The sequence below is a fragment of the Leucopleurus acutus genome (assembly GCF_964270905.1).
Source record: "Leucopleurus acutus genome assembly, chromosome: 6".
In the NCBI taxonomy this organism is placed as follows: Eukaryota; Metazoa; Chordata; class Mammalia; order Artiodactyla; family Delphinidae; genus Leucopleurus; species Leucopleurus acutus.
In genome coordinates, this window is record NC_139149.1 from 84,566,499 (window position 1) to 84,594,303 (window position 27,805).

General features: G+C 42.4%; 1 protein-coding gene across 8 annotated transcripts in view; it reads left to right on the forward strand.

Annotated features, from left to right (window-relative positions):
* Nucleotides 1–27,805, forward strand: part of CFLAR (CASP8 and FADD like apoptosis regulator) — a 53,334-nt gene that overhangs the window by 11,836 nt on the left and 13,693 nt on the right. For 7 of the 8 annotated variants that reach the window (XM_082841011.1, XM_082841010.1, XM_082841012.1 and 4 more), the window contains 7 exons: nucleotides 3,500–3,911; nucleotides 6,025–6,130; nucleotides 7,696–7,831; nucleotides 8,691–8,776; nucleotides 11,759–11,816; nucleotides 14,723–14,772; nucleotides 15,454–15,535. In XM_082841011.1, coding sequence (XP_082697137.1) covers nucleotides 3,550–3,911; nucleotides 6,025–6,130; nucleotides 7,696–7,831; nucleotides 8,691–8,776; nucleotides 11,759–11,816; nucleotides 14,723–14,772; nucleotides 15,454–15,535 — 880 coding nt within the window. In that variant the 5' untranslated portion in view covers nucleotides 3,500–3,549. Of the gene's footprint in view, nucleotides 1–3,499; nucleotides 3,912–6,024; nucleotides 6,131–7,695; nucleotides 7,832–8,690; nucleotides 10,961–11,758; nucleotides 11,817–14,722; nucleotides 14,773–15,453; nucleotides 15,536–27,805 lie in introns of those variants that run through there. The other variant, XM_082841016.1, reaches the window with a different exon arrangement.

Sequence of the window (27,805 nt, forward strand, 5' to 3'; positions counted from 1 at the left end):
CATTTCAGTGTGTATTATAGGCATTTTTCTTTTTCAGATTGTCTCATGCAGCGTTTCTCAGTTTTGGCACTATTGCCACTTAGGGTTGGGTAATTCTTTGTTGAGGGGAATATGCATTGTGTAATGTTCAGCAGCATCCCTAGCTTCTGTTCTCTAGATGCCAGTAGCACCACCTGGTTATGATGACCAAAAATATCTCAAATTTAACCCAAAATTGTCAAATGTCCCCTGAGGGGCAAAATTGCCCCTGATTAAGAACCATTGATTTGGCCTGTCACGTTTCAGAAATTGCCCTTATCGTCTTGAAATTTTTTTTTTAATTTATTTTTTTTGGCGGCATTGGGTCTTTGTTGCTGCACGTGGGCTTTCTCTAGCTGCGGCAAGCGGGGGCTACTCTTCGTTGTGGTGCACGGGCTTCTCATTGCGGTGATTTCTCTTGTTGGGAGCATGGGCTCTAGGTGTGTGGGCTTCAGTAGTTGTGGCACACGGGCTCAGTAGTTGTGGCTCACAGGCTCTAGAGCGCAGGCTCAGTTGTTGTGGCCCATGGGCTCAGTTGCTCCGCGGCATGTGGGATCTTCCCGGACCAGGGATTGAACCCGTGTCCCCTGTATTGGCAGGCGTATTCTTAACCACTGTGCCACCAGGGAAGTCCCTTGAAACTTTTAAGATGCTTATTTTAAACTCTTTCAGGTGTAGGTTCCTAGGATGTGAGTTTTGTTTTGTCTACTGTCGTGGTGATTTTTATGTTTATGCATGGTGATTTTTAATCATGAGCTCACCTCCAGCAGAATAGATGTTTCATATACCCTGGGTTGGGAAGTTGACCTTATAGGGTGGTTTGGAGTTTGCCTCTCAAGACCTTATGGGCTTGACTTCTAGTAAAAATATTGCAAGGCTTTTATAAAGGATATAACTTATATTACTGGAACCATAACAGATAATAAAATAAAGCTATAAACAAAATTATGAATAAAATGTATGTAATGAAGACATATACTTACATGATGGTTATATGTAAATTATATATTTTAAATCTTTTTGTATTGTTTTTGCAATATTTATTTTTTGCTATTTATGGTATCTGAATTGTTAAAAGCACCTCAAAAAAAATTTTGTATTCAAAAAAAAAAAAAAAAGACCCTTAGTCTGAGAGTAATTTTTACGTTAATTTCTTGGTTTGGGCTTAAAAGAAACCCCAACAAAGTAGTGATTATTTGGACTGTAACCCTACTTCTTCCTTTCATGCTCCCCTCTCTCAAGTGCCTATCACCTCTAGTCCCAATTAACTGTCCCCAACACCACCCCAACATATAAGCACTGGTATTTTGCTGCATCTGGTTGGCCTGGGTCAGCACAGGATCTGTAGTTTTCCTTTTGATATTTTCTTTGACTATGCCAGATGCTACCACCGAGTAATTTGGATTTTACTGCCAAACTATACCTTTGTTAGTACAGAGGGAAGACAGCATGCCTGTTCTCTTGCTGATTGTGCGTGACTGGCAGAAGGCAGCCTTGGGTATAATGGCTGGAGGAAATGAACTGAGCAGATGATATATTTGGCTCTCACTGTTGTGGCCTCTCCCAGCCACTCCGCGGCATGGATTTATTTTAAAGTCAAATATTTAAAATTTTTAAAGACCAAAATTTAAAATAAATATAATTTTGTTAATTTCAGACATTAAAGTACTCACTAATATTTTCATTGATGGGGAACTCTGGGACTCTAGGGAAATTATGCTTCCTCTAAGAATCTTTGAATTTTTCTTTCTTTTTTTTTTTTTTGCGGTACGCGGGCCTCTCACTGTTGTGGTCTCTCCCGTTGCGGAGCACAGGCTCCGGACGCGCAGGCTCAGCGGCCATGGCTCACGGGCCCAGCCGCTCCACGGCATGTGGGATTCTCCCGGACCGGGGCAGGAACCCGTGTCCTCTGCCTCGGCAGGTGGACTCTCAACCACTGCGCCACCAGGGAAGCCCAATTTTTCTTATTTTTGACAGCAAGAGCTGTTTAACATCCCCTATATCCCTTTCTGCTTTGACTGCCAGGAAGCTCGGGACAAATTCAAGGTCTACTAAAATCTGTTTAGGTCTTTCTGGCCTGCATATTTGCATTGTATTCTTTATCCCTCCATCTCATTTTGACTTTCTACCTGATATTTTTCCCCCTTGTTCTCATATAAATTTTTTTCTACTTACATGTTTTTATTGTAAGATGCCTCATCTTTTGTGAACTGAGATTGTATATAAATATATAAAATAGATTCAGTGTTCCTTTGAGTAAATCCTGATATATAAATACATAAATATGCTTGTACACAAATATGTAGCAACAGTTAGCAACTTACAGTTAGGTTCTTTTCCTTTATTTTCCTTTATTTATCTTTTTATCTATTTATCTTTTTATCTATTTATCTTTATCTATTTATCTATTTATCTTTTCCTTTATTTCCTTTATTTTCCTTTATTTATCTTTTGCTAAGATTAGCTTTTAACCTGAAATGCTGTCTGATAGAAACAGATAGGGTACTCTCCTAGAACATAAGAGCTTATTTAACATAAAATATAGCTATGAAACTTTAGAGTAGACAGTGACTCCCATTTGCAACTTAAATTTTGAAAGAAAATAGGTTGAGTTCCAATGCAAGAAGTTAAGAATAGACCCATGGCATGAACTCCCCACCGTTCCCACCCAATTCCCAGGTCTTTCTGCAGATCTGCTCAACCTCCTTCCTTCCACTGATACCATCAGGAACTCTAGTGATACTTGCTGTCCAGCAGTGTGTTGTGAGTGCAGACTTCTGACTCTTCCAAGGGGCTCAAGGTCCAAAGAGGTGATCAAAACTTGACAAGGCCTAAGTTCAGCTATGGTGGCAGGTCCTATGAGCATTCATGATGATGCTGTGTAAAGGGCCTGGGTTTTGGGAGGATGGCAGCAGGTGTGAATGAAGGGTTTCAAAGTAGAACAACTGGAAAAAAGGGATGGGGTAGGGACAGAAACCTGTTTTCTCCCATCATTTTTGACACCTTGCAGAGGGTTCCCTTTGCTAAGATTTGTATTTGTTCAAGCCTACCGGGTGGTCACCGAAAAGGAGTTAACCCCTGTGACCTCAGTTTCTGTCATCCAGAAAGCAGCTTAGTCATTGGGCTTTTCCTCTGCCCCCACCAAGGTCAGTCATTTGCCACTTCATCATTAATTCCCTAGCAGTGATTTCCCCCTTACCACACTTTACATTCTGATAAGTTCTGATAAAGCACATGGGGTTTTTGGGAAATAATTTGTCTCTGGTCTCATTTCCTTTAAAATGTAGGTTATCTTCTTTGTCATCTTGAATTTGGGGTCAGTCTCTTTGTCTACTGAGAGGATCGCTTTCTGTAGACTTAACAATATGAATTTAATCTGCTAGTTTAGAGAGACCATCAAGAAAGGAAGAGCCTATACCTAGAGTTTTAGGCAAAAGTTACTTTGATAGAAGGATTTAAAAAAATTCCCTTTTAACCACAGAACTCCTCCATTGGAAAGGATTCTGAAAGAAATGAAGAAAACCATCAGAAATGCAATCGGTAGCTTCATGGCCTTCTGTTGACTGGACTAGACTTTTCTTACCGCTGTTCCTTGGAATGACACTGTACAGGATGTCTGCTGAGGTTATCCATCAGGTGGAAGAAGCACTTGATGAAGATGAGAAGGAGCTGCTTCTTTTTCTGTGCCGAGACGTTGCTGCAGATGTGGTTCCACTTAATGTCAGGGACCTTCTGGATGTTTTAAGAGAGAGAGGAAAGCTGTCTTTTGTGAGCTTGGCTGAGCTGCTCTACAGAGTAAGGCGGTTTGACTTGCTCAAGAGGGTCTTGAAGATGGACAGACCGACAGCGGAGGCCCTCCTGCGCAGGCACCCACATCTTATTTCGGACTATAGGTAATTCATCAGGCCCTCCTGAGGCTGGACTGGTGGGAGGGAGGGAGGAGGTCTAGACTTCAGAATCACAGAAATGAGGACAGTAAGAAAAGCAGCCTCATTACTTTCTCTACCCACTGATCCTCTTGCCACATCGATGTTACTTCATTCCTCTGAACTCTGAATTCTTAGAACATGTCTGCTTAAAGTAACTGCGTAGAAGATCAGAATGAAAGTGGAAGAGTTGGATGGTGTGTGTTTGCCTGATGGGTAGAATGAGAGAGAGAGGAGTGACTAAGAGCTAGTACTCTTGCAGGCCTCTCTGAGTGTGAGATCTGCTGTGTTCTTTGCTAGCCTGTGATGTCAGAGCCTGGTAATTTCCGGTTACTGAGAAAGGAAATAACAAGCCTGACAGCAATCTTCCTGACCTTTGTAGAGCTCTGTGATCCTTCCTGAACCCCCTCCGGTCTTTCCCCTGCTGAGGAAACTAGTGGGGTGGGCTTGCTTTCTGTGAGGTCCCTGCTCCCGGAGGCTCTGGGGAGCCCAGATTGAACGTTTCTTCAATTAACCATCTCTAGACCCCCTTCAGTTCAGGAGAGGAATGGCCACTGGAGTCCCCTCTAGTTCAGACAGCCTTTGAGTTGTTCCTCCTGTTCACATAATATTCTCTTGGAGATTCAGAGGAGCACAGAAACCAGGCGAAAGGCTGCGTTTCTGGGGAAAGAAAGATAATTTGTAACCTTAAATCAGTGATTCCTTTTTCTCCAGACCAGCAGCCTTTAGTTATATTGATAATATATATTTGGAGGGGATGTACATGATTAAAAACTATATTAAAGAGAGTTGCAAGCAGTGTGGCCCTTGGAACGTATATGAGATTTGAGGTCTAAAGTCCTGTTTGAAGCCTCAGAATTGTCAGTTACAAGCCACGTAGGCTGAGCCAGCCACTGACATCAGTTTTTCTACTTCGTTTTTCTACTTGTGAAGCTAAAAATAATAATATCTGATTTCACAAGTGTGTTTGTGAGGATCGATTGTGATCGCTTAGTATGTGAAGTACTTTTTAAAAATTATTATTATTTTAAATTATGTGAAGTACGTTTTAAAACTGGGCAGCACTCTACAAATATAAGGGTTTAGTATTGTTGTTGCTGTTATTCTTGATCATCTTCCACCTCTCCAACCATCATGATGTCATAATCTTCTTAAAACTTTTCGGCAGGCACTGACTGGGTTTTTGTGAATAAGTCAGGGGACTCTCTCCATCTCTTGTTTCCTTGCTGTGGTGAATGGAGGTGGTTCCTTTGGGCCTCTGAGTAGAGAGGCCCGGGAGTGCTAGATTCATTGATTCTTCTGTTGAGTGGGCTTTATTGTGGGTTGACTTATGCCAGGCGTTTGGTAAGCCCTAAAGCAAAAGGAATGAAGACTCTTCCATCCTCAAGAATATTAGAGTCTAATTGGGAAAACAGGCTTCTAAGTAACGACGGCAATGTCAAGGTAATGATGACAATCGTGAGGTGTCCCTGGGAGCCCTGATAAAGCATGATGGTAACTCCAACTGGAACAGAGGTGGCTAAGTCAGAAGGGGCTTTCTGGACAGAGATATTTACAGTCACAATCCCCGGGATCTAGATGCCTTTTAACCTTCGAGTTCGGGCGTGGACCAATAGCCCAGGTGTTACTTGGCTTCACAATCTTGTGACTCAAAGTATTGTCCCTGGCTTAACAGCATCCGTATCACTGGGGGTTTGTTAAACAGAGAAGACAAGATCACTTTGAATTCTATTTACATCTTGCGTCTTAGTCATTTAGGTTCTTCATTTATTTCATTATTACTTCTGGGGGAGCTAGCGGATTCTTTGGGGAAGTTTTTACTCTCTTTTTCTTTTCATAGCAGTTGTAAAAAGAGGTACCATCTCCTATTGAAAACTGGGGAAAGGATAAATTTGGTTTTTGACTTCCCTTAAGATCTCCTCCTGGGGTGATCTAAGCTTTCTGTTTTCTTGGGGGCGCATTCAAATGGGGGCAAGAATTAATCTTTTAACCAATTATTGGCATAGAGGAGGCCTAGGCTCTTGGTGTTCTCAGTAGGACTGATCTCTGAATTTACTGAAGAAACTTATCTGGTTTACAGGGTGCTGTTGATGGAAATCGGTGAGGGTTTGGATAAATCGGATGTGTCCTCATTAATATTCCTCATGAGAGATTATATGGGCCGAGGCAAGATAGCCAAGGATAAGGTGAGTTTTCTTTCTTTTTCTTCATTCATGTTCCCAAGAGCCTATCGGAAGTTGGAGGGGTGCTCTCTATGGTGTGACGAGAGGGAAACAGGTACTTAAGCAGGGAGGACCAAGTCGGGGGTGAAGGTGGGAAGGGAGAAGAGTATGGGTTTTATTTTTCATAGTAACATTGATAGGAAGAAAATTGGTTCATATATTGAGAGGCAATAGAGTGATATCGGCTGGTGTGGCCCTGGGTGTTTCTTTCATCTTTGTATTTTATCCTTTATTTGCGTAAAATTCATAGGCCTGGCTTATACATCAGCTTCTCTCCCTGGTTTGACAGATCATCTGGGAGGGTTAGGGAGTCCCTTCTGCTCATGCTGAGTAGAAACAGGAGGAAATGCCGGTCCACTCCCATCTTGCTCTCTGACTGTCATCTATTTCTCCTCAGCGAGCTCAGGGTCAGTGTGGAGTCATTAGGCTACAGGGTAGCTGGGCAGGGGTAGGTCCTTGAGACTGATGTATCCAGGGATGGCAAAAGTACAGATTTGGGGTTGAAATGAGGTAGGGGTGAAGATCTTAGGGATGCTGTGATTGCTGGAAAAGTATATAAATTCCAGCTGGCCTTATATGGTACCTCTGACCTATGGACAGGCCAGGGAAAGCTTGGGTCTCTAGTATGTGACAGTATGTCCCAAGGACCTGCTTCTGAGGACTCTGGTAAATCATTGCTTAAGAATTTCCTCATGTTCCTTAATGATTGTTGTTTCATTTCTGAAATTTGGAAATATAGGGTGACTGTATGCCCCCACCATCAAATGCAAAATCGGAAGGAAAATGAAAAAATACAACTCCTTTTATGGTGTCCCCTAATCAACTTATTTCCCAATCATTTATGTAGATTTAATTAGCATTATTAATTTAAAAATAAAGCTAGCACATTAGTAACCAAATGTTAAACAGAAAGGAAATAACACCAAAAGCAGTGCCTATTTCTGAAATATAGTTCTTTCACAATCCCTATGGTCCAGGGTGAATGAGTAGCAAAATACCCTAACCGTGTAATTTCACCACCTCATGTCTGCTGTGTCAGAATGAGTTGGAATTTCCAGCATTGATTAAAATATTTTAGGGACTTCAAAACTGTATCATGAGAATTTTTCTAGTAAAAACTTTTCCCCAGCTACCTTCTCACTTCCTTTTTTCAGTAAAGCCCTCAGAGTTTTTCAGTATAACACCAACCTGGCTTTTGGGGAGAGACTGAACTTGGGAGGATTTTATTTTCAGGCCTGCTCTCTCAATCCTTCATGACACAAATGGCCCATGTATCTATCCCCAACCTAGGTACAGGTTGGCCCCCCAAAGACTTACCTCTTTTCTGAGTAAATTCCAGGAGCGTAATTTGCTCATGGCTTTGGAGGGACTATAAAACAGAGAGGTCTGGTTTAGGATCACTGGAGGTCACTGAAAGGGCTCCTCTGGTCACATGTTCTTGCTCTAATAAATTACACAACCTGAGGTTTGCATATGAGGCCTAATAGTCAGCCCTACTGACATTTGTTTCTTGTTGGTGGTTCTCTTAGAGTTTCTTGGATCTTGTGATTGAATTGGAGAAGCTAAACCTGGTTGCTCCAGATCACTTGGATTTATTAGAAAAATGCCTAAGGAACATCCACAGAATAGACCTGAAGACAAAAATCCAGAAATACAAGCAGTCTGGTAAGCAGCATTTTGGCCTCTCTGTGGCCTAAGGAAGTATCTGTGCACTGTGGGTTTCATTGGTAGAGACCCATGTGTTGGACGAGTGGATGGAATAGAACCCGAAGGTCCACAGCTCCCACCAGCCTGTGGCTAGAGATCAGAACCGTTTATATCCTCCATACCCCCCCATCTGCTAACTTCATCACCCAGCACCCCTGACCACACAGTCTTGGCCCTCTGCAAAATGCCGCCAAGCAGTTCTTAACATTTTGGTCTTCAGGAAAGAGTCTGCACCCCCACTTTCTGTACTGGCTGGTGGCGCTGTGGGCACTCAGGGCTTTTGAGTCTATGCTGAGCCCTGCTGCCTTGCTCCAGAGTTTGGCCTGACTTGGGATGATATCCTATCGCTGGGGTCCTATAACTGCCCTGCATATGTCTCCAGTTGCACAAAACCTCCTCATGCAAAAGGGCATCTTTTCTGCTGAGAACCTCTCCTCCCATAAAGGGGACCAGCTCACCCTGGCCTTCTCTCTCATGGCACCCCTACCCGTTGTCTATTAGACTCACACTCAACGTGGGCTCTGCTAGCAGTCTACTACCACCACAGGGCATGGCTGATACTCAGTGATCTACACACAGCCCTGCCCCCATCCCCCCAATGGCTGATTCAAGATCAAGAACAGGAGTAGAATTTTTAGTCTGTTCTTAATGACGTTGATAGAAGAGTCATCTGATCTGATATTTTGAATTCAGTAAGGGGGCTGGAAAGTTTAGGGTATTTTGAAAGATCATGATTGACCATGAACTGAGCCACTGTTGAAGATTCATTTGATGATAGTTTGTAAATCTTAACTCAGAGCCTGTCTTCTGCTTGCAGCTCAAGGAGTGGAAACAAATTATGTAAATGCTCTCCAGGCATCTCTGCCAAACTTGAGTGTTAAGGATCCTTCATATAACCTAAGGGTGAGTCTGGAGCAAATGTGTGGAATCCCAGCATGAAACAGTTTAAGAACTTTGATAAAAATGTACATATTCTCCCAGCATGTACTTTGTTTAATATCTGAAAAAAATTGTGACAGAAATGTGCATTTGTTTTAAAATGTGTATAAATTCTTATAATTTCAAAGCTAACATGTGTTCATTGAAATAATTTGGAAAATACAGAGAAATATATATAAAGGGAAGAAAATAAATCACCTCCATGTTAACAGTTATTCCCTTCTAGTCTTTTTGTTTTCCTGTGTGTGTATCTACATATACAAACATTTTTTTCATTGTTCACTTGTCCCTTTGAAAATCTAACTTCTTAAGTAAAAATAGGTAGGATATGCCCATGGACAAAGAATTCAAAATGTGCTAAAAGAATTTTTAGAGTATATTTCCTCTTACCCCAGTTCCTTTCCCCAGAGGCAGCTATTGTTAACCATTTTCTTCTATCCAAAGATAGTCTATACACATATCATATTTAATTTGTATTTTTTTCTTCTGTACAAATGCTAATACACTATGTCCACTTCCTGATCTGAGAATTCTTAGAAATTGTTTCGTATGAATCATACGGGACTGCCTTTATTTAATCATTGTTTTTAATGATGGAACATAGTTTCACTTCCTAGATGTATCAATATGTTTAGCCTTTTCTTGTATATGTGGACTTTTAGATTATCCCCAATCTTTTGTTATGAAACAATACTTCAAAATAAATAACCTTGTATTTACCTCTCTGTGCATTTGCTTTTCATTGAGCTTATTTTAATGATTTCAACAAATGTGTTTTTGTTACTGGGTGATGTTACTGAGTGATCGATTTGTGACCATAAATAATATGTAGTCACTTCTGGTTGTTGTGTTAGTCAGTGGTGCAAGGTTATCATCAGAATTGTGCTTTGGTTAATCTTTTATCTTGAGAAGTTAACCTTAGTGTAATCTCATCCTCATCCTAATTCCATATAAGGATATGTGGAATTTGTAGTCAGGACTTAGACCACAGTTTATAATCTGTGATTAAATCATCAGCACTTTCATAAAAGTGTGTGATGAACATATTGACTATACCTGTAATAAAAATAGTTTTGTGGAGAATATAATCTGTAAGAGATACCACTAAGCAATAGAATTTCAGAGCTCAGATGGATGGTAAGCATTATACTGTCCAACACCCTCATTAAATGAATAAGGACATTCAGGCCTAAGGAACATTAAGTGACTGCCCACTGCTACCTACCGCCAGATCTGGGCCAGTCCATACTCCTTTCTCTACACCATGGTGTATTTAATAAACTACATGGTATCAAGTCATAGCTTAGATATATCTGTCATGCTTTTCAAGAATTAAATATGCTTTTTTTTTGTCCTTCTGAATCTCTATGATACCAAATCATGAGAGAAAACTGATTTAGGCTTCAGATCCAGATTTTCTGGGCTTTCTCTGCTATTGTCTATCTAACATAAATTATACTGTCATTCTTAGTTAAAAGCCTGCCATATTTTTGTTATTGTCTTTCTATTTTGTTAATGCAAGTAATTGTATTCACTGTCCATGTAGCCTATTAGGAACCCACATGCTCTGTGTGTAAATTTTTCTTTAAATTTGCTATATTAATCTGTGACCCTGATCATTCATTCATTTAGTTAGCAGGCACTGTGGCATATGGATTCGGTGAATTCCTCACAAGATTTGGGAACTGAATACCTGCATGTTAACTCATACAAGGCTGCAAAAGTGCTTTAAAAATTACGGTGGCATTAAATAACACATGATACCAACATACTATAGAATAAAGAAGTTGTGGGAATTCCTTGGCGGTCCAGTGGTTAGGACTCCGTGCTTCCACTGCAGAGGGCACGGATTTGATCCCTGGTTGGGGAACTAAGATCCCTCAAGCCGCGCTGTGCAGCCAAAAAAAAGAAAGTTGTGACTCTGTAATATAACGCTTTTTATATTTATCTGCAATAAATCTAGCTTTGATTTCATGTTATATCTCTTTAATAGTATGTAAAAGTGAACGCACACCTATGTGGGGTTCCAAATTCTATCTAATATCATTATCCTCTGGATAAGTCATTGGTTATTAGTGATAAAAGCAACTTATATGTTTTTCTTTCATTTAGATGCACAGACTTAGCTACAGACAGAGCTTAATAAATAGTGTACTTCTCTCTTTTGGCTAGGATAGCTTCAGAGGAGAACTGTCATTTGAAAGCTGAGCGTATCAGATGGTTGACAGTGTATGCTATGTGTACCTTACACAGGACCTGTCATCTGAGAAGAGAAAGGGTCTGTTCAATCTTTCATTCTCTGATTCATCCCATTCTGGCCCTCAGAAAGGGTAGCTAATTTTCAAGAACCACTCCCACATGTGGCTTTTGTGTAGCTAGGCATTATAGAAAAAGAATAACTGGACATTTATTAAGCACTTCCGTGTGCTTAAAAGTCACTGTGCTGAGTGCTTTGTGTACATTTCATCTTCAAAAAAATTATCAGGTAAGCACTATTATTATCCTCATTTTGAAGATAAAGAAACAGACATATAGTTAAAGAACTTGCCCAAAGTTACATAGCTAGTAAGTGGCAGAATCCCACTCCCACTCTTAACCATACTGTACCTTGCCTCTGTGTTAAAGACCAGGTTGAATGTCACCTGCATGTTCCAACAGCTTGTTCTAACTTGGAGCTATTGTAGCAACTCTCCTATACCATGTTCTAAATGCTAGTTGAGCATATTTACACATTCATTGTATTTTCACTTTGAATTGCTACTTTGGCCATAGAATATGGATTTATGGAGTTAATGGCTCTTGCTAGCCTTCTTTAGATAATTTAACAGTGAATGTGATATTTTTATTTTTTCCTGGGTAAGAATGCTATCGAGATATTTAAAGAGGTGTAATATAATATCTCTGAAAAATGAACAGGGAGTGTGACCTTGTTTTTTATATTTGAAGTTCCAGAATGGGAGGAGTAAAGAACACAGACTCATGACGGGACAACCTGACATTCAGAGTAAGACCAGCTTTTCTTTATAGTCATTCTTTATAATTGATTGATAATTCAAGTACAGAATGTTGCATTTTTAGAGTTGCCTTTCTTTTATCTACATATTTTAAGTTCTCAAAATAAAATGTATTCATTGGCATTTCTAGTTATCCATCAAATTAGCTTATTTGAATTTAAACACCTCTTACTTCATCAGCTTCATCATCTTGACTATATTTTTTAAGAGATATAACATTTATACCTGAAATAGAACTATATAACCAGGCCATGTTAAACATTAATCTAGCCATGGTAATGAGCCATGTTAAACCAAATATCTAGCAGCAGGAAGAAGAAAGGTTACTAGGATCTTGTTTTATAGCCCATTTAATAAATCTAGATACTGTACAGATGACATTCCCCACCCCTACAAAGAAAGGAAGAAAAAAAAAACACCTAGTCATTTCAACCATAAGATTTAAGGGATTTAAGATCTCTCTCATCGCTCTTAAAACATCAGTACTTGATCCCATCATTTTCAAGAAGTGTATTTTTTGCTTGTCTTGAGTCCTCCTTGAAGTGAGGGCTGAGGGTCAGTCTCTTACTGTAGTACTTAAGAACTCCCGGAGGTGGGGCTGCAGAGACAGGTAAGGAGGACTCAGTCTTCCCTGAGGAGCTTGGAATTTGTGTGCAGGGGCGATCCTGAAGGTAGAGAGCAGGGCAGTGGCCTGATGGAAACCTCCTCTGTATGGCAACACCTCATGACTCAGCCGACATGCTGTCTGTGTGCACCTGCAAGCATTCTGCCCAGCTCAGCCAGATGGAGCAGCTCATGCCCAGCCTTTCCTATGGAAAGGTCAGCTCTCCAGCAAAAGCTGTTGAGGAGCAAATTAATTTCTGAGGTGACAGTATGTTTCTTAAAACACTGGTGAGGTGGTGAGAATTAGCTGTTTAAAATGGGAGACCTGGTAGATTTGGATAGGAATTTAAAATAATCAGTGTTTTTTCCATTGGGTTCCCTGATGACAGGTTTACCCTTGATGGTAATTAAACAGGTGAGGTAAGTGAGGCTCCCAACAGCCCTGCAGGTCCTTAGGAGAGCTAGTTGCCTGCTTTGGCCCGGATGTGGTTCATTTGCTAGTAAAAGAGAAAAGCATCCTGATAACTTGACCTTAATCTAATAGAAGTTTAAAATAATCAAACCAAGTATTCATATTATTTTGGACTTCCAAATAGATTTCAATTGGATGATGATGATAATAACTACAGTTTATTAAGCACTTTTAGTAAGGGCTAAGTGCCCTGAACTGAGATGGACATATTACATATATTATTTTGTGTGTTTTTTAAATTCTGTTAAGCCATGATTGCTAAAATACAAAAAGATAAAGTGAAATTTCCTCTTAATTCTGAGTATCAGACATAGCCACCGTTAATATTTGATCTGTGTACCTCTAGTAAGTATATGTAGGCGTACGCACACAAACACATGTAAAATTTTTAAGTACGTTGGCTCCATATTATACACATTATTCAGTAATCTGTTTTTCACTTAATACATCCTGCATATCTTTTCTTATCAAATACATAAAGATTTCTCATATCCTTTTTAACATTGCGTAGTATTCCACTGTATGTATCATAGTTTATTTAACCAATTTCATGTTGGTAGACTTCTAGTTTCTTTCTAGCTTAGGGCCATTACAAACAGTCCTTCAGTACATCTCCTTGACATTTTTGCACACGTGCTCTATTATTTCCTTAGGATAAACTTCTAGAAGCAGAATGTTGGTTTAAAGGGTATTGCTAATTGTCCTTTAAAAAGACTGTTTCAGGGCTTCCCTGGTGGCACAGTGGTTGAGAGTCCGCCTGCTGATGCAGGGGACACGGGTTCGTGCCCCGGTCCGGGAAGATCCCACATGCTGTGGAGCGGCTAGACCCATGAGCCATGGCCGCGGAGCCTGCGCGTGCGGAGCCTGTGCTCTGCAATGGGAGAGGCCACAGCAGTGAGAGTCCTGCGTACCGCAAAAAGAAAGAAAGAAAAAAAAAAGACTGTTTTCAACTTATACAGCATTACCATTTGAAAGTATTCATTTCCCCCAAACCTTACCAAATATTGGCATTTTCTTTTCCTGTCTTTAGACGTTATTTCTCATTTTTGCAGCAGTCATAAATTAGATGCTCATCTCCGAGATTAAAAAACAAAACAAAGCAAAACAAAACCCAACACACCCTGAGACTTCAGAAACTTGCCCAAGATCACAGGACTTGTTAGTGATGGTGCTAGGGTTTCAGCCAGCCCTTTATGGCTTCAAAACTGGTGGTTTCTCCACCTCCCTGGGACTAGTAAAGTCATTTTTTATCTACAGAGTTTGCTCTAGGTTCATCTATATTTGCTAAGCCCACTGTCCCCTATCTTACCATTGACATTTTATTTTGTGATCTCCCAATATCACTGGACTAAGAAAACATGGCCATCTGTTCTATAAGTGGCAAACCCACAAAAGCTTTCCCTTCTCTGTGTCTCTAAGGTTGTTCCCTTGAGGCACTGTGCACAATTTCAGCACATGCAGTAAAGCTATTGATATTGTTGGGTGGTTAGTTTATTAAATTCTCCCTATCAGGTTAAAACCTCACCGGTCACTGGGTCCTTACCTGGAGAAGGGCAAGGGAGAGCCTTCTTTTACTTCTATTTAAGCAGTTTTTCTACATAACCCCTGTTTAGCATGGGGACTTGTGTTTTCTTATCAGTTAGGTTTTTCAGTGTGAGGTTAGAAGCTTGGGGCTGAGTATAGCTGGGGAAAGAAAAGACAGTAGGGGGAAGAAAATAGGGAAAGAAAAATGGTGTGACATAAAGAAACGCAGCCCGCAGGAACTAGGATTAGGGCTAGTTCTCCTTCAGCTTTGTAAATGATTTCTCTCTCATCCCCCAGGAGAACCAGTGAAGACATCCATTCAGGAATCAGAAGCATTTTTACCTCAGGTACAGAATTAAATGATCTGATTTGGTATTGTATTGTAAGCACAGTATCTGTGGAGAACACTGATGGCTTTAAAAATATCTGTCCATTAAGAATTCTTTGTAACAATAGGATGCTGAGGGTGTGCTATTCTGAGAACTCTTCTGTTCTAAAGGGGAACCTTGGATGTAGCAAAGAGAAAGATGTTGAAATGGATTGCATTAGTGAACTTTGCAGGAAAATTCCAAAGTGGCATTTCTCTTCTCAGCTGAGTGATTGCTGAATATATAAGTAAGCAGTGACACTGAACCTTGACTTGTTCTGACTTTTTCTACGCTGATACCTCTTCTCCGTAATAGAAAGGCCTCCTTTTGTATTGGTTTGGAAAGATATCACTTGTACAATCTCAGGTTACTGTGGAAACATATGACCCATCTTTTCTCTGTGTTTTAAATTATCTTTATCCCACAAAGCTAAGACATGCGTAAAGAGACTGCAATTTTTATTAAAATTAAATAGAAACTGAAATAACGTGTTGATATTGAAGGGAAATGTCAGCTGTGATGACTTCAGCCTGTGTCTATTGAGTGAGTCACCTGCCAAAAGGAAATTTAAGGAAATCCAAAAGAAAAGATCATATGGGTGGAACCTTGAGGAAAAGAACAATGTTTAGGGTCTTTAACAATCCCTGCTTTCCTTTCCAGCACATACTGGAAGAGAGATACAAGATGCAGAGCAAGCCCCTGGGAATCTGCCTGATAATTGATTGCATTGGCAATGACACAGGTAGGTGTGAATGCTCCAGATGAACTGGTGCTCCCACAGTGAGATCACAGTGAGATCACGGCACACACAAGCTGTATCCATCGAGCGAGCCACGCTAGCTGCTGTAACAAACCGATGCCAGCATGTGGTTTCACACATGAAGGGTAGTTTCTCACTCTTGTTGCAGTCTGGTGCGGGTGGTACTGTAGAGCTTTGTTCCATGTGCTCGTGAGTAGCGTCATCATCTGAGGGCTTTGAGTTTTCCTCAGGATCCTCTCTATCTGGCTGGTGGAGGAAGGAAGCGAGTGGAAGATCTCACAAGAGACTTTAGGGACAGGCCTGAAAGTGATAGGCATCATTTCCACCCTCATTCCTTTGGTTAGAACTCATGTGCCCCATCCAACCACAGTAGACAAGTTGTGTGTCAGGAAGAAAATGAAAGGAGGTTGGGGGAACACATAGCGTTGTCTCTGGCACAAAGGCAAACTTTGTGAAAGCTGGTGAGCTTCAGTCTTGTCTTTCCAGGCTGGATGCTGTGGCGGGGAGGGGTCCTGGGATCCAAAGGGGGGTTTAAAATGGAACGTTTTCTGGGCTTCAGTATTATCAGATACCCCATCATTTCACCTAGATAGACTCTGAAAGCGCTTCTGGGGAACATTAAAAATAGGCTAACTTTGTGTTCACTTAGAGGCAATGTGTTCCTCAGTTCTGTCACCCTGGACTTTGGTCATTGGCCTGAGTGTGTACTACCTGTGTGTCAACTTTGGATCTGAATCGATTCTTTTGTTCAGTTTTTGGATGTCTGATTCGAACTGAATTAGTCACTGATGATGCATCAAAAAAGAAGGAGAAGAGCCTAGATAAGTACAATAACATTCAGTTTAATTATTTATCTCTTTCTTTTCAAAAAAATTAATTTATTTTAAATAAATAAATTTATTTATTTTTGGCTGCGTTGGGTTTTCTTTGCTGCATGCAGGCTTTCTCTAATTGCAGCGAGCGGGGGCTACTCTTGATTGCGGTGCGTGGGCTTCTCATGGCGGTGGCTTCTCTTGTTGAGGAGCACGGGCTCTAGGAGCACAGGCTTCCGTAGTTGTGGCTCGCGGGCTCTAGAGCGCAGGCTCAGTAGCTGTGGATCACGGGCCCAATTGCTCTGCGGCATGTGGAATCCATCCGGACCAGGGCTTGAACCCGTGCCCCCCGGCACTGGCAGGCGGATTCTCAACCGCTGTGCCACCAGGGAAATCCTTCTCTCTTTCTTGAAAGGATTGCTCGTTCTATTTCCACAGTTGTCCAGCTTCTCAATATTCTCTTAGAATGAGTCAGAACTGTCTTCTAGGCTCACTTAGAATGTTACCGTGGGGGGCTTCCCTGGTGGCACAGTGGTTGAGAGTCCGCCTGCCAATGCAGGGGACACGGGTTCGTGCGCCGGTCCGCCAAGATCCCACATGCCGCGGAGCGGCTGGGCCCGTGAGCCATGGCTGCTGAGCCTGCGCGTCTGGAGCCTGTGCTCCGCAACGGAAAAGGCCGCAACAGTGAGAGGCCCGCGTACCGCAAAAAAAAAAAGAATGTTACCATGGTGAGCTTTATGGGAGGAGAATCCAACAGAAGATCAAGTTAGCAAATATTAGGCTGAATTTCCCAGGATTTCAGGTATGATCTCACTTTCTCATGTCCTATATTTGGTTGGATGTGAGAAATGCTATCTCCTGAGCTATAGATGTGTCCTTTATTTATTTATTTAATTTTATTTTTCTTAAATTGAGGTGTAGTTGATGTACAAGATGTGTTCTTTCTGTTTTAGCCATTAGTATTCACATAAGAATGAGAAAATATTTTCTCAGTGAGTAACTTCCTGCTTTAAAAGAGATTGTGTAATTGTCCTCTTTTGGTTGTAATCAGTTCTGCTTCATGCGTTAGCAGGAAGTTCCCCACTGGACTTGGTGCAGGATGTGTAGCTGTTGTATGAGGAGAATCACAAAGATAAAGCCATGACTTGTGAATTTGTGGCTATAATCCACTGTCTGCTTCCCTTGCTGAGTTAGGGGCCTCTTTTAGGCAGGGACTGAGTGTATATTTGTATTTTTCTGTATTATAGGATTGAGATCAGAGTTGAGCCCTGGAATACGACTGTGTGGGTATGAATCATGGCTTTGCCATGGCCTAGCTTGTTACCTGTGGCAGTTTTTCTAGCCTCTCTGTAGCTCAGTTTTTCATCTGTAAAATGCGTTAATAACAGGACCCACCTCATAGGGAGGTTGGGAGGAATGAATGAGTCCTACCTGTAAAGAACTTTGGGCAGTGCCGGACACACACACTGTAAGCACGTACTAAATGCCAGTTAATGTTATTTGTCCATTTTGTTTGTTTAATTTTAGTTGCAAACCACTGAGCTAGAACTTGCCATGGCTTTGTGCTTGGTACATGGAGCCTGACCCAGACAAGTGAGGGACCAGAGAACTGGAGTCCTGAGGCCTGCTCTGGGCTCATGGGGGAGTGGCGCAGGTCCCCATAGCCTGGGGCTAACTGGAATAGAAGGGGTAACCCCAAGAGGGGGTAACTTTTGGGGACATACGCAGGTGGATAGCTGGGGAGACTACTACTAGTCATGGTATGAGCGGGCATGACAGAGAAAGAGAATCTGAACACAAACGCCAGGGGGAGGGAGGGCAGAGAGTGGCAAGGCCTGATGCGAGAGAAAAATGGAAAGGAGAGTAGAATCAGAATCTCTAGGAGCTGGAGCAGCGGCATCTTTGATGAGGTAAGAACAGGTATTGGCCTGAGGTGCATTTGTACATCTGCTTCCTTGACTCAAGCTCTCCCTGCCTCTGGGAACAATACAAATAACTGGGCTTGAGGCCACATCTAGATGATTGTCTAGATGATTCGTCTAGACAATTCGTCTAGACACCAGTTCGTCTAGATGATCCTGTGGGGTTTCCTTTGTCTCTTCCCTAGTTAACTTTCTCACTTGGTTAACGCTGAACATTTGGAAGGAGTGCAGGAGTCTGGCAATAAACATTATTACTAGAAATGAGGGCTCTCACTTCTTGTAATAAATCTCTTATACATATCACTGTATTATCTTATTGGTTCTTTTCTCTGGAGAACCCTGACTAATACAAGTTTTTGTGTGGACATATATTTTCAATTCTCCTGAGTGGGATTGCTGGTAAATACCACCCCTTTCACCACCTTTTTTTAAAACTGTCTCAAATTCTCTTCCTCTTCACAGCTTCTTGCCCAGGTTCACTTCACCAGCCCACTAATTGTTCTCTCTTCCTAAGGATCTAACTCTCTCAAACCCATTTAAAAAAAAGAAAGAAAGAAAGAAAGAAACTAACAGTAATATGGTAAGACTAACTTGAGGGTGGTAGTGATCAGGGTGTAAATTTTTTTTTTTGCTGTGTTGGGTCTTCGTTGCTGCGCGCGGGCTTTCTCTAGTTGTGGTGAGTGCGGGCTACTCTTCGTTGTGGCATGTGGGCTTCTCATTGTGGTGGCTTCTCTTGTTGTGGAGCACGGACTCTAGGGCACGCCGTCTTCAGTAGTTGTGGTGCTTGGGTTCAGTAGTTGTAGCTCTCGGGCTCTAGAGCGCAGGCTCAGTAGTTGTGGCGCATGGGTTTAGTTGCTCCACAGCATGTGGGATCTTCCCGGACCAGGGATCAAACCCATGTCCCTTGCATTGACAGGCAGATTCTTAACCATTGCGCCACCAGGGAAGTCCCAGGGTGTAAAATTTATTAAAAATATACTATGTGTCAGGTGCTTTGCTAATTCCTTTACAGGGATTCTCACTTAATTTTCATAAGTATTACTGCAAGATAGGTACTATTATCCCCATTTTCAAGGTGAGCAAGTAGAGCACAATAAACTCCCTTTCTAACTTCTCTAGTTAAGTAATAGAGCTGGGATTTGAAAGCTTGACTGCAAAGCCTCTGCTTTTAGCTGCTTTGCTGTAAGTTCCATGCGGGTGGGGGGCTTTTCCTATGTGTCTCCAGAACCTGGAACCATGCCTGGTACGTGGGAGCTCAGTACATATTTGTTGGGTGAATGAATGAAGGAGTAAGCTCTACTGGTCTTGGTGTGTTTCTAAAACCATTCCTTTGTACCTGTAGAATTTGGAAGACTCCCTTATACCTATCTTTTCCTGTCCTCAAAAAAAAAAAAAAAAAAAATCAGACTTTTATCCAGAATATGTAATTTCCCCAAACCTTTATAGATTTATACTTCCTTTATCCCATAAATGTTTATTGCACCCCTGCTATTGCAGAACACCATGCTTAGGACTTCCCTGGTTGCCCAGTGGTAAAGAATCCGCCTTCCAATGCAGGGGTTGTGGGTTTGATCCCTGGTCGGGGAACTAAGAAAAACAAATACTGTATGCTAACACATATATATGGAATCTAAAAAAAAAATACATGGTTCTGAAGAACCTAGGGGCAGGACAGGAATAAAGACGCACACGTAGAGAATGGACTTGAGGACGTAGGGAGGGGGGACTAAGCTGGGACTAAGTGAGAGAATAGCATTGACATATATACACTACCAAATGTAAAATAGATAGCTAGTGGGAAGCAGCCGCATAGCACAGGGAGATCAGCTTGGTGCTCTGAGACCACCTAGAGTGGTAGGATAGGGAGGGTAGGAGGGAGACACAAGAGGGAGGGGATATAGGGACATAAGTATACGTTTAGCTGATTCACTTTGTTATACAGCAGAAACTAACACACCACTGTAAAGCAATTATACTCCAATAAAGATGTTAAAAAATCATTTAAATATAAAAAGCAGTGAATGGTATAGTTGATACACCAAATCATGTTACTGCAGTAAAAGATAAGTTTGGTAGAGTACTGAAGCAAAAAGAAGTAAGTTCATATTAAAGTTTGGACACATTAATTATTCAAATTAAAAACAAAAACAAAAACACCCCACCATGCTTGGCCCTTGTGAAGCAGGTATGGAGGCCATGAAATAGAGTCTGGCCTCAGAGCCACATTGTGAACAAAGATAAGGTTATAAGGTTATTGCTTGGTGGCTCATTCTTGAGAAGAATCCTTGGAGAAGTCAGTAACCTCTTCTTGGAGGAGACATGGAGACTTAAGGTTTTGAGGCTAATTAGTTCAGTAACTTTGTGCTTGGTGTCCTCAGTGTTGCGTCACCTGTGTCAGAGACCTAGCAAAGCTAGACCTATGCGAGGCCCTGCTTTGAGGTGCCCTGACATAGCACTGGACTTTTGCTCTTGTTTGGAGCCGAGAAGCGAAAGCCTCACATCACAGACACTTGGACTCTGGACCTTGACCTAGGGCTCTGGCTGGTTTTTAGGCTGCTGAATGAAAGCTGGTGTTTGCAGATTTTCAGAGGACGTGTTTATTCCTCTCTTCTCCCTGCTCGTTCTGAAAAGCTCGAAGATTTTTCTATACTTTTAACCAGACTAAGGCTTAGATTCTTCTAGCAGATGCTGTGTGTTTCCCTGGGAAACCTTGCATAAGTAACCTTCCTCTTCTAACAGAGCAGCAGTAGTCCTGAAAGCCCGGAGTTGATCGTAGAGAGCTTTGCACTGGTGTTGATTGCAGCTTGGCTGCTCGTTGGGATTTCCCAGCCTCCTTTCCTCATTTTCCCTTAGTGGAATGGGCAACAACCCAAATCAGTAGCATTTTCCTGCGCTGATGGATGTAAACAAATCTCAGCAAGGGGGATCGGAGCAGCCCCTGTGGCCTCTGCTCCTGAGCTTTGAAGACACGTGGTAAGTGACGCATGAGATGGTGGATGGAGGCTTTGTTCCCATGGAGCGGCTACTGCTGCCTGCCAGCTCGAGTGCCAAGGAAGTGGGGTCTCCCCTCTTAACTCCTGTGGGATTAGCAGACTATTAGAGATAGCTTCCCTGTGGGCAAAAGACCAGGAAGTCTGTGGTGGTCTGCTTTTTTTTCTGGGCATTCTTATCCTCTGAGATTAAGCAGCCATTCAGTTGGAAACCTAGCATCACTAATGAAATTTCCCTTTAAATCAGTGCTACACAGCAAACCCTTTTTTCACAGACAGCATAAAGCTAGGGTATAAAGAATCACAGGTCCACGATCCCTTATTGGAGACCCTTGCATTTCAAAATTTTAAAGTTTTAAGAGTTTAGAAAGATGACATGGCCCACATACCGTAATTTATAGAACATTCCAGTGGGGTCTAGGGCAGTACCCCATAATCAAATATGTGACTATTTCTACAGCAAAAGGAATGGATATTTACACTAAGTAGAATAAAGACTATAAATAGCTTCTTATCAGTTCAGGAAAGGTTTTGCCACAAAATGAGTCAGGGAAAAGAACCTAAGTTTTTCAGAGCTTTTGGGGCCTTGGAATTGTGGATAGGAGCGGTGGGTATGTGGAAAAGCAGAGGACTTTTAGGCCACCTGAGGGACCACAGAAGCCTCTCTTGACATGTTTATTATTGATAGTGTTTTCTCCTAAGAAAAGCTAGTCCAGAAGGAATTACTAGTGATCATTTGTGCTTAAAAAAAAAAAAGACATTTATAAAGTAGTTTATAATTTTGAGTGTATATGGATTGTCCAGTAACACCCCTGATTGTTGGTGTCCCTGAACAAGTGGAAAGTCAGATTTATACAAACCCCACTCCCCACAACCCTGCTTCCTCCCTCACTCTTTATTCTGTCTATATTCACCATCATCCTTCCACTTGGGGGCCTTTCCTTTGCCCTGTTTTTTTGGAGCCGCAGCTGAATTGCACCTTTCCCATAATCTTCTCTCCAGGTGTCTTAGACCACACTGATCTTCCCTACTCTGATTTCCTATTTTACCTAAAATCCTACTGTTCTATGTGACATGTCAGTCATTGTTTTGTGCACATTTATACACTTTGCTTCTCTAGCAAGATTATGGGCTCCTTGAAGAACAGGAACTGCATTGTATACTTCATCTGTATCCCCTCATCACAGTGTTTCTGTAACACAGGAAGAGGAACTTTGTAAAACATGAGTTTTGGGGTCAAGTGAGTTTAAGAAATAATTTGTTGGGCTTCCCTGGTGGCGCAGTGGTTGAGAGTCCGCCTGCCGATGCAGGGGACACGGGTTCGTGCCCCGGTCCGGGAGGATCCCACATGCCGCAGAGCGGCTGGGCCCGTGAGCCATGGCCGCTGAGCCTGCGCGTCCAGAGCCTGTGCTCCGCAACGGGAAAGGCCACAACAGTGAGAGGCCCGCGTACCGCAAAAAAAAAAAAAAAAAGAATTTGTTCCTCTTTAGGAGATTTGCAGTGCATGTTGGCCTTAAAGTTTCCGATCAGTGTTCCTGTAACGAAACCTGGTTAAGTCTTGTCAACCTTGCATTTCTCATTCACATTTGACCTCAAAACTCCCCTTTCCACTAAGAATATCCTGCCCGCTTGTGTTCCATTCATGCGCCTTATAGTAACTTGAGCTGGGCTTATTAAAGGTACTCAATAAGTGATCATAAATAGACTGATGAAGCATCCCCTCTTTTTTATTTATTCTATACATTTATTTAATGAATCCTTTTTTTTAGATAGTGTCAAGATAAATGTGAGCTCATTTTCGGTCAAAACACATTCTAAATGAATGAGATCATGACATTTTATTTAGTTCTTTGGATTTCATCTCAGTAGTCCCCAAACGGGTGGGTAATGCTGATCCTAGCCCTTCACTAACAGCCCTGTACTAATTTCAAGGCCAGAAGAAATCCCTCGTCATTTCAGGAAGTTAATAAAGGAACAGCTGAATTTTAGAGAGATAGGGCTGGGTCAGGAGTGGGGTTTCCAGGGTGGGTAGAAGGAGAAGTGGGATTAATGCAGTTGGTTGAAGCTTTATTTTCCAAACTCAACACCCATGTTTTTCTTCCCCTATTTGCAAGTAAGGACAAGGAAGTTACTGTTGATACATGGGACATAGAATCTGGCTGCTCTGAGTCCGTTTTAGTTTAGACTGTAGAGACCTCCCTCTGGTTTCTAAGGAGGTATATTCCATGCAAGAGACGCATCGCAGGCAGGCTCCATGATTTGTGGTGCAGTGGCTGCCTCTATATTCTTTGAAACTAATATATTTGAATAAGCACTCACAGTTTGCAAAGCATCTTGACAGAAATCTCAATGGGTCCTCTCTGCCACCTTCTGGAGGACACGGTATAGGCATTGGTATTGATCCATTTTATATATGAATAAACTACAGATGTACTTTGTTCAAAGTCACACTGTCACAACCCCCTTGATCCTATAAATTAGACTGGGCTATATCTGTGTTCTTGCTGGCCCGAGAAAGAACAACAGCTAGCATCAGTCCTCACCAACTGATAGAGGAAAGATGTGCTGTTATTGGGAAGTGCCAGCTGTGATGACTTCAGGCTGTGTCCATCGAGTGACTGTTGCCACAGGGATATTTAAGGGATGCTCCATCTTGGTCTGAGGCCCATCCAGATTTGGTGCTCTGATTGGCCTTGGGGACCTGTATGGCTTTTGGGTTCCCCTCCAGCTTTTAGCCCTTTTCCTTCTGTTCTATTAGGTAAGGACTTCCTGCCCTAGACCTCAGATTCCCATCTCCTTCTTAGCTCTTCTACTAATATAAGTTAGTTTTTTTTCAGGACCAGGCAAGGTTCAGACCAGTAAGTGGGTGGAAGAGCCAGGACTGAAACTCAGATCTTGTGATTCCAAGACTGTTCCTCTTTCACCCGTATCACGCAGCTGCCTGCTGACTGCCTTGTGGCAGCCCAGCTGCTGCTCCAGCCAGAACCTGTGGGGAGGCCAGATAAAGAAAAGAGATTAAGGCACAGGACAGCATGTGTTCTGTCCAGACCTCTGCATATCAGGATGGAAAGGGAGACTGTGGCTTTCTTTCAAGGACTTTGATAAGGGACTAAATCTATCAGTGAAAAGAGGCTTTTGAGGGGAGCAAGCCAGTCTGAGATAACAAGTAAACAAAAGAGCTTTGCGTCTGGTGTTTCTCTGTTTGCTTCTGCCCCCTAGAGGAGAGAATGCTCCATGACTGGAGAGTGTGACTCCTGAAAGGGAGTTTGGACTAAAGCAGTGGGGATGGCATTGGGGTCCTAATCCAGGTTCTCTCACATGGTACAGCGCTTTGTTTCATCCCGAGCACAGAACTGGGTACTGAAGCCTTGCCTACACCCTCAGAAGCCATGCCTAGTGGGCGGTGCTGCTACGCCTTTTCTACCACTCTGAGATCCTGTGTGGACAAGTGAGGTATTTAATAGGTTTTCAGCAACTGTCATTTCCTGATAATACTTACTTATCACAGGGTTTTAAGGAGGTTGGCACCTTCTTTATATCTCTTCATTATGACGTGACATATATATATACACAAATTCATTTTTTCACCCTTACCTACGGGCCAGGCAGAAGGAGAAAAGTAAGTAGCCTAACTACATTCTTAGGGAATGGTTATTATCATTCCCTTTTGTTGACTTACCTGGTGAAATATTTATCTGATAATGTGTACAAATCACTCCAAAATTTAGTAGCTTAAAACAACAGTATTAATTTATTTATATCTCTCACAGTTTCTGTGGGTCTGGAATTTAGGAATGGCTTAGCCAGGTTGTTCTGGCCCTGAGTCTCTTGGGAGATTGTGGTCAGATGTCAGCTGGGGTCATCTGAAGGCTTGATTGGCTTTGGAGGGGCTTCTCAGGTACTCAGTCACGTGGCTGGTTGGTGCGAGGCCTAAGTTCTTCTCCATGGAGGCCTCTCCACGTGGCATTGGGGACCTGTATTGAGTGTTCTCAAGACATGGCAACTGGCTTCCCCCAGAGTGAGTTGTTCCACAGTGACCTGGCTTTGGAAGTCACGTTGTATCTCTTCTGCCACATTCCATTCATTAGAAACGAGTTACCAAGTTGGTCCACATTCAAGGGGAGGGGAATTACACTCTATCTTTTTAAGGGAGGAGTGTCAAAGAATCATGGACTTATTTAAAACCGCCATATCTGGCAGGATGTGGGTCTCCTGGGTGGAATGTTCTACAAGACTCTATGTGATTGTGTCCAGATACTGCTCATAGGCTGGGTGAATTAAATTAAGAGCACACAAGCCAGCTCTTATTTGTCCAGTGGCTGCTTAGATTCCAGATTTTTGTTAACCCAAGGCTGTGTTTCTTTTCCAACTTTTAATCTTCTTCCTGTTTCCTGCTGAGAAGCCGGAAGAGAAATTGTGATTGCTTACTTTTACTTTTATAGTTTACTAGTGGTTGGTAAAGTTGGCAAGACAAGACAGTTGAAACTATTGGTTGAAGCTGTGAGTCTCTGAATTATTTGTCTATCCATACTTCATATTGTTCCCATTTAGTGTCGAGAATTGAGAATTTGTAGTAAACTGTTATATGTACCTTCAGTTATTTATCTCCCCTTGACCCCTTTGTGTGATGCCTAAACTGGTATGAGATAGGACCCCTCTGTTCCTTGGTGGAAGTTATAGGTACTCTGATTACTACCATGTTTGGTTTGGAGTGAATGCAGTCGTAGACTTCTGGAAGGTCATACCCCAGGGGAGGAACAGAAGTGGGTACATAGTCATGAGACAGGGAAGCAAATCCAGAGAAGTGGCTAATAGTTTGGATGACAGCCTGAATTAGGAGATTCTTGTTTAGCCTCTGGGCTTAGGACAGAATGGTTTTTCTGCTCTGAAAATGGACTAAGAACTGGAGGCATCCCTCAGACAAGGAGTAGAAACTTAATGGGTAGCTCAATAGGATGTGGACTTTTTGAATGAGGAAGAGAAAGATGTCTCTCTTTGCTATTAGAAAGATGAAACAATTCGGTACCTACTTCTCCAATGAAGGCAAACTGAGCAGATGGGAACAAAGTAGATGGGTAGGATTTCTAGGGTTCCAAGGCCATAGAAACTTCTAGAAGATGAACAAAAAGATTTTTAAAAAGAGAACAAGGAATATTTTTATTGAGCACCAGGAGCTTTATTTGTATTATCTCATTTAATCTTCATAGCATCCTCATGGGGTGGGTATCTTCACTTCCACTTAAAGCTAGGGAGACCCACTTCCTTAAAGCAATGCAACCTGTAGGTGTGGTGAGGTCAGTGTTAGAAGGCAGGCTTGTCTGCTTTTTCCACTGCTTTACACTGCTTCTCGAGGCAAGGTCAACCCAGGATTCCTGGAAACTAGGAGAAGAATCTCTGGGGGCCCTGTAGGGCTGGGGTCCCCAACCCTCCAACCACTGACTGGTACCGGTCCGGGGCCACACAGCAGGAGGTGAGTGACGGGTGAGCAAGCGAAGCTTCATCTGTATTTACAGCCGCTCCCCATCGCTCGCATTATTGCCTGAGCTCCGCCTCCTGTCAGATCAGTGGCGGCATTAGATTTTCATAGGAGCGCGAACTCTGCTGTGAACTGCGCATGTGAGGGATCTAGGTTGCGTGCTCCTTATGAGAATCTAATGCCTGATGATCTGAGGTGGAGCTGAGGCAGTGATGCTAGCGCTGGGGAGCGGCTGCAAATACCGATTATCATTAGCAGAGAGGTTTGACTGCACAGTGACCATAATAAATCAATTGCTCGCAGACTCATATCAAAACCCTATCAGTGAGGGGCAAGTGACAGTTAAGCTGCATCTGGTGGCAGGCTTTAAGTCAGAATCCAACACTTACTTTAGTCCATGCGTGGCCCACCCATTATTTTATTTACCGTTTCCGTCCATACCTCTTTCCCGTACTGCACACTTGTCTCAGTCACAGTTTTGGTAAGCCCTCAAGCTAACCCTAGCCAAAATAGGTAAAAAACAAACAGTGCTGGAGAGCTTCTTTGAAAAGAGGAAGGGCTTCCCTGGTGGCGCAGTGGTTGAGAATCTGCCTGCCAATGCAGGGGACACAGGTTCGAGCCGTGGTCCGGGAAGATCCCACATGCCGCGGAGAAGCTGGGCCCATGAGCCACAACTACTAAGCCTGCGCGTCTGGAGCCTGTGCTCTGCAACAAGAGGGGCTGCGACAATGAGAGGCCCGCGCACCGCGATGAAGAGTGGCCCCCGCTTGCCGCACCTAGATAAAGCCCTAGCACAGAAACGAAGACCCAACGCAGCCAAAAATAAATAAATTAATTAATTTTTTTAAAAAAGAGGGAAAGACCCAATGATGAGACAGCAGAAGACTCTAAGACTGCCAACAAAAAGAAAGCTTCATTTTAAAGGAAATACCAAGAGTCCTACTTAAATTATGGGTTCATTGCAACAGGTGATTCACATTCTCCAAACCTGCTTTGTATAATTTGTGGCGACTGGCTATCCAACAGAGCCATGAAACCTTCAAAACTGCTTC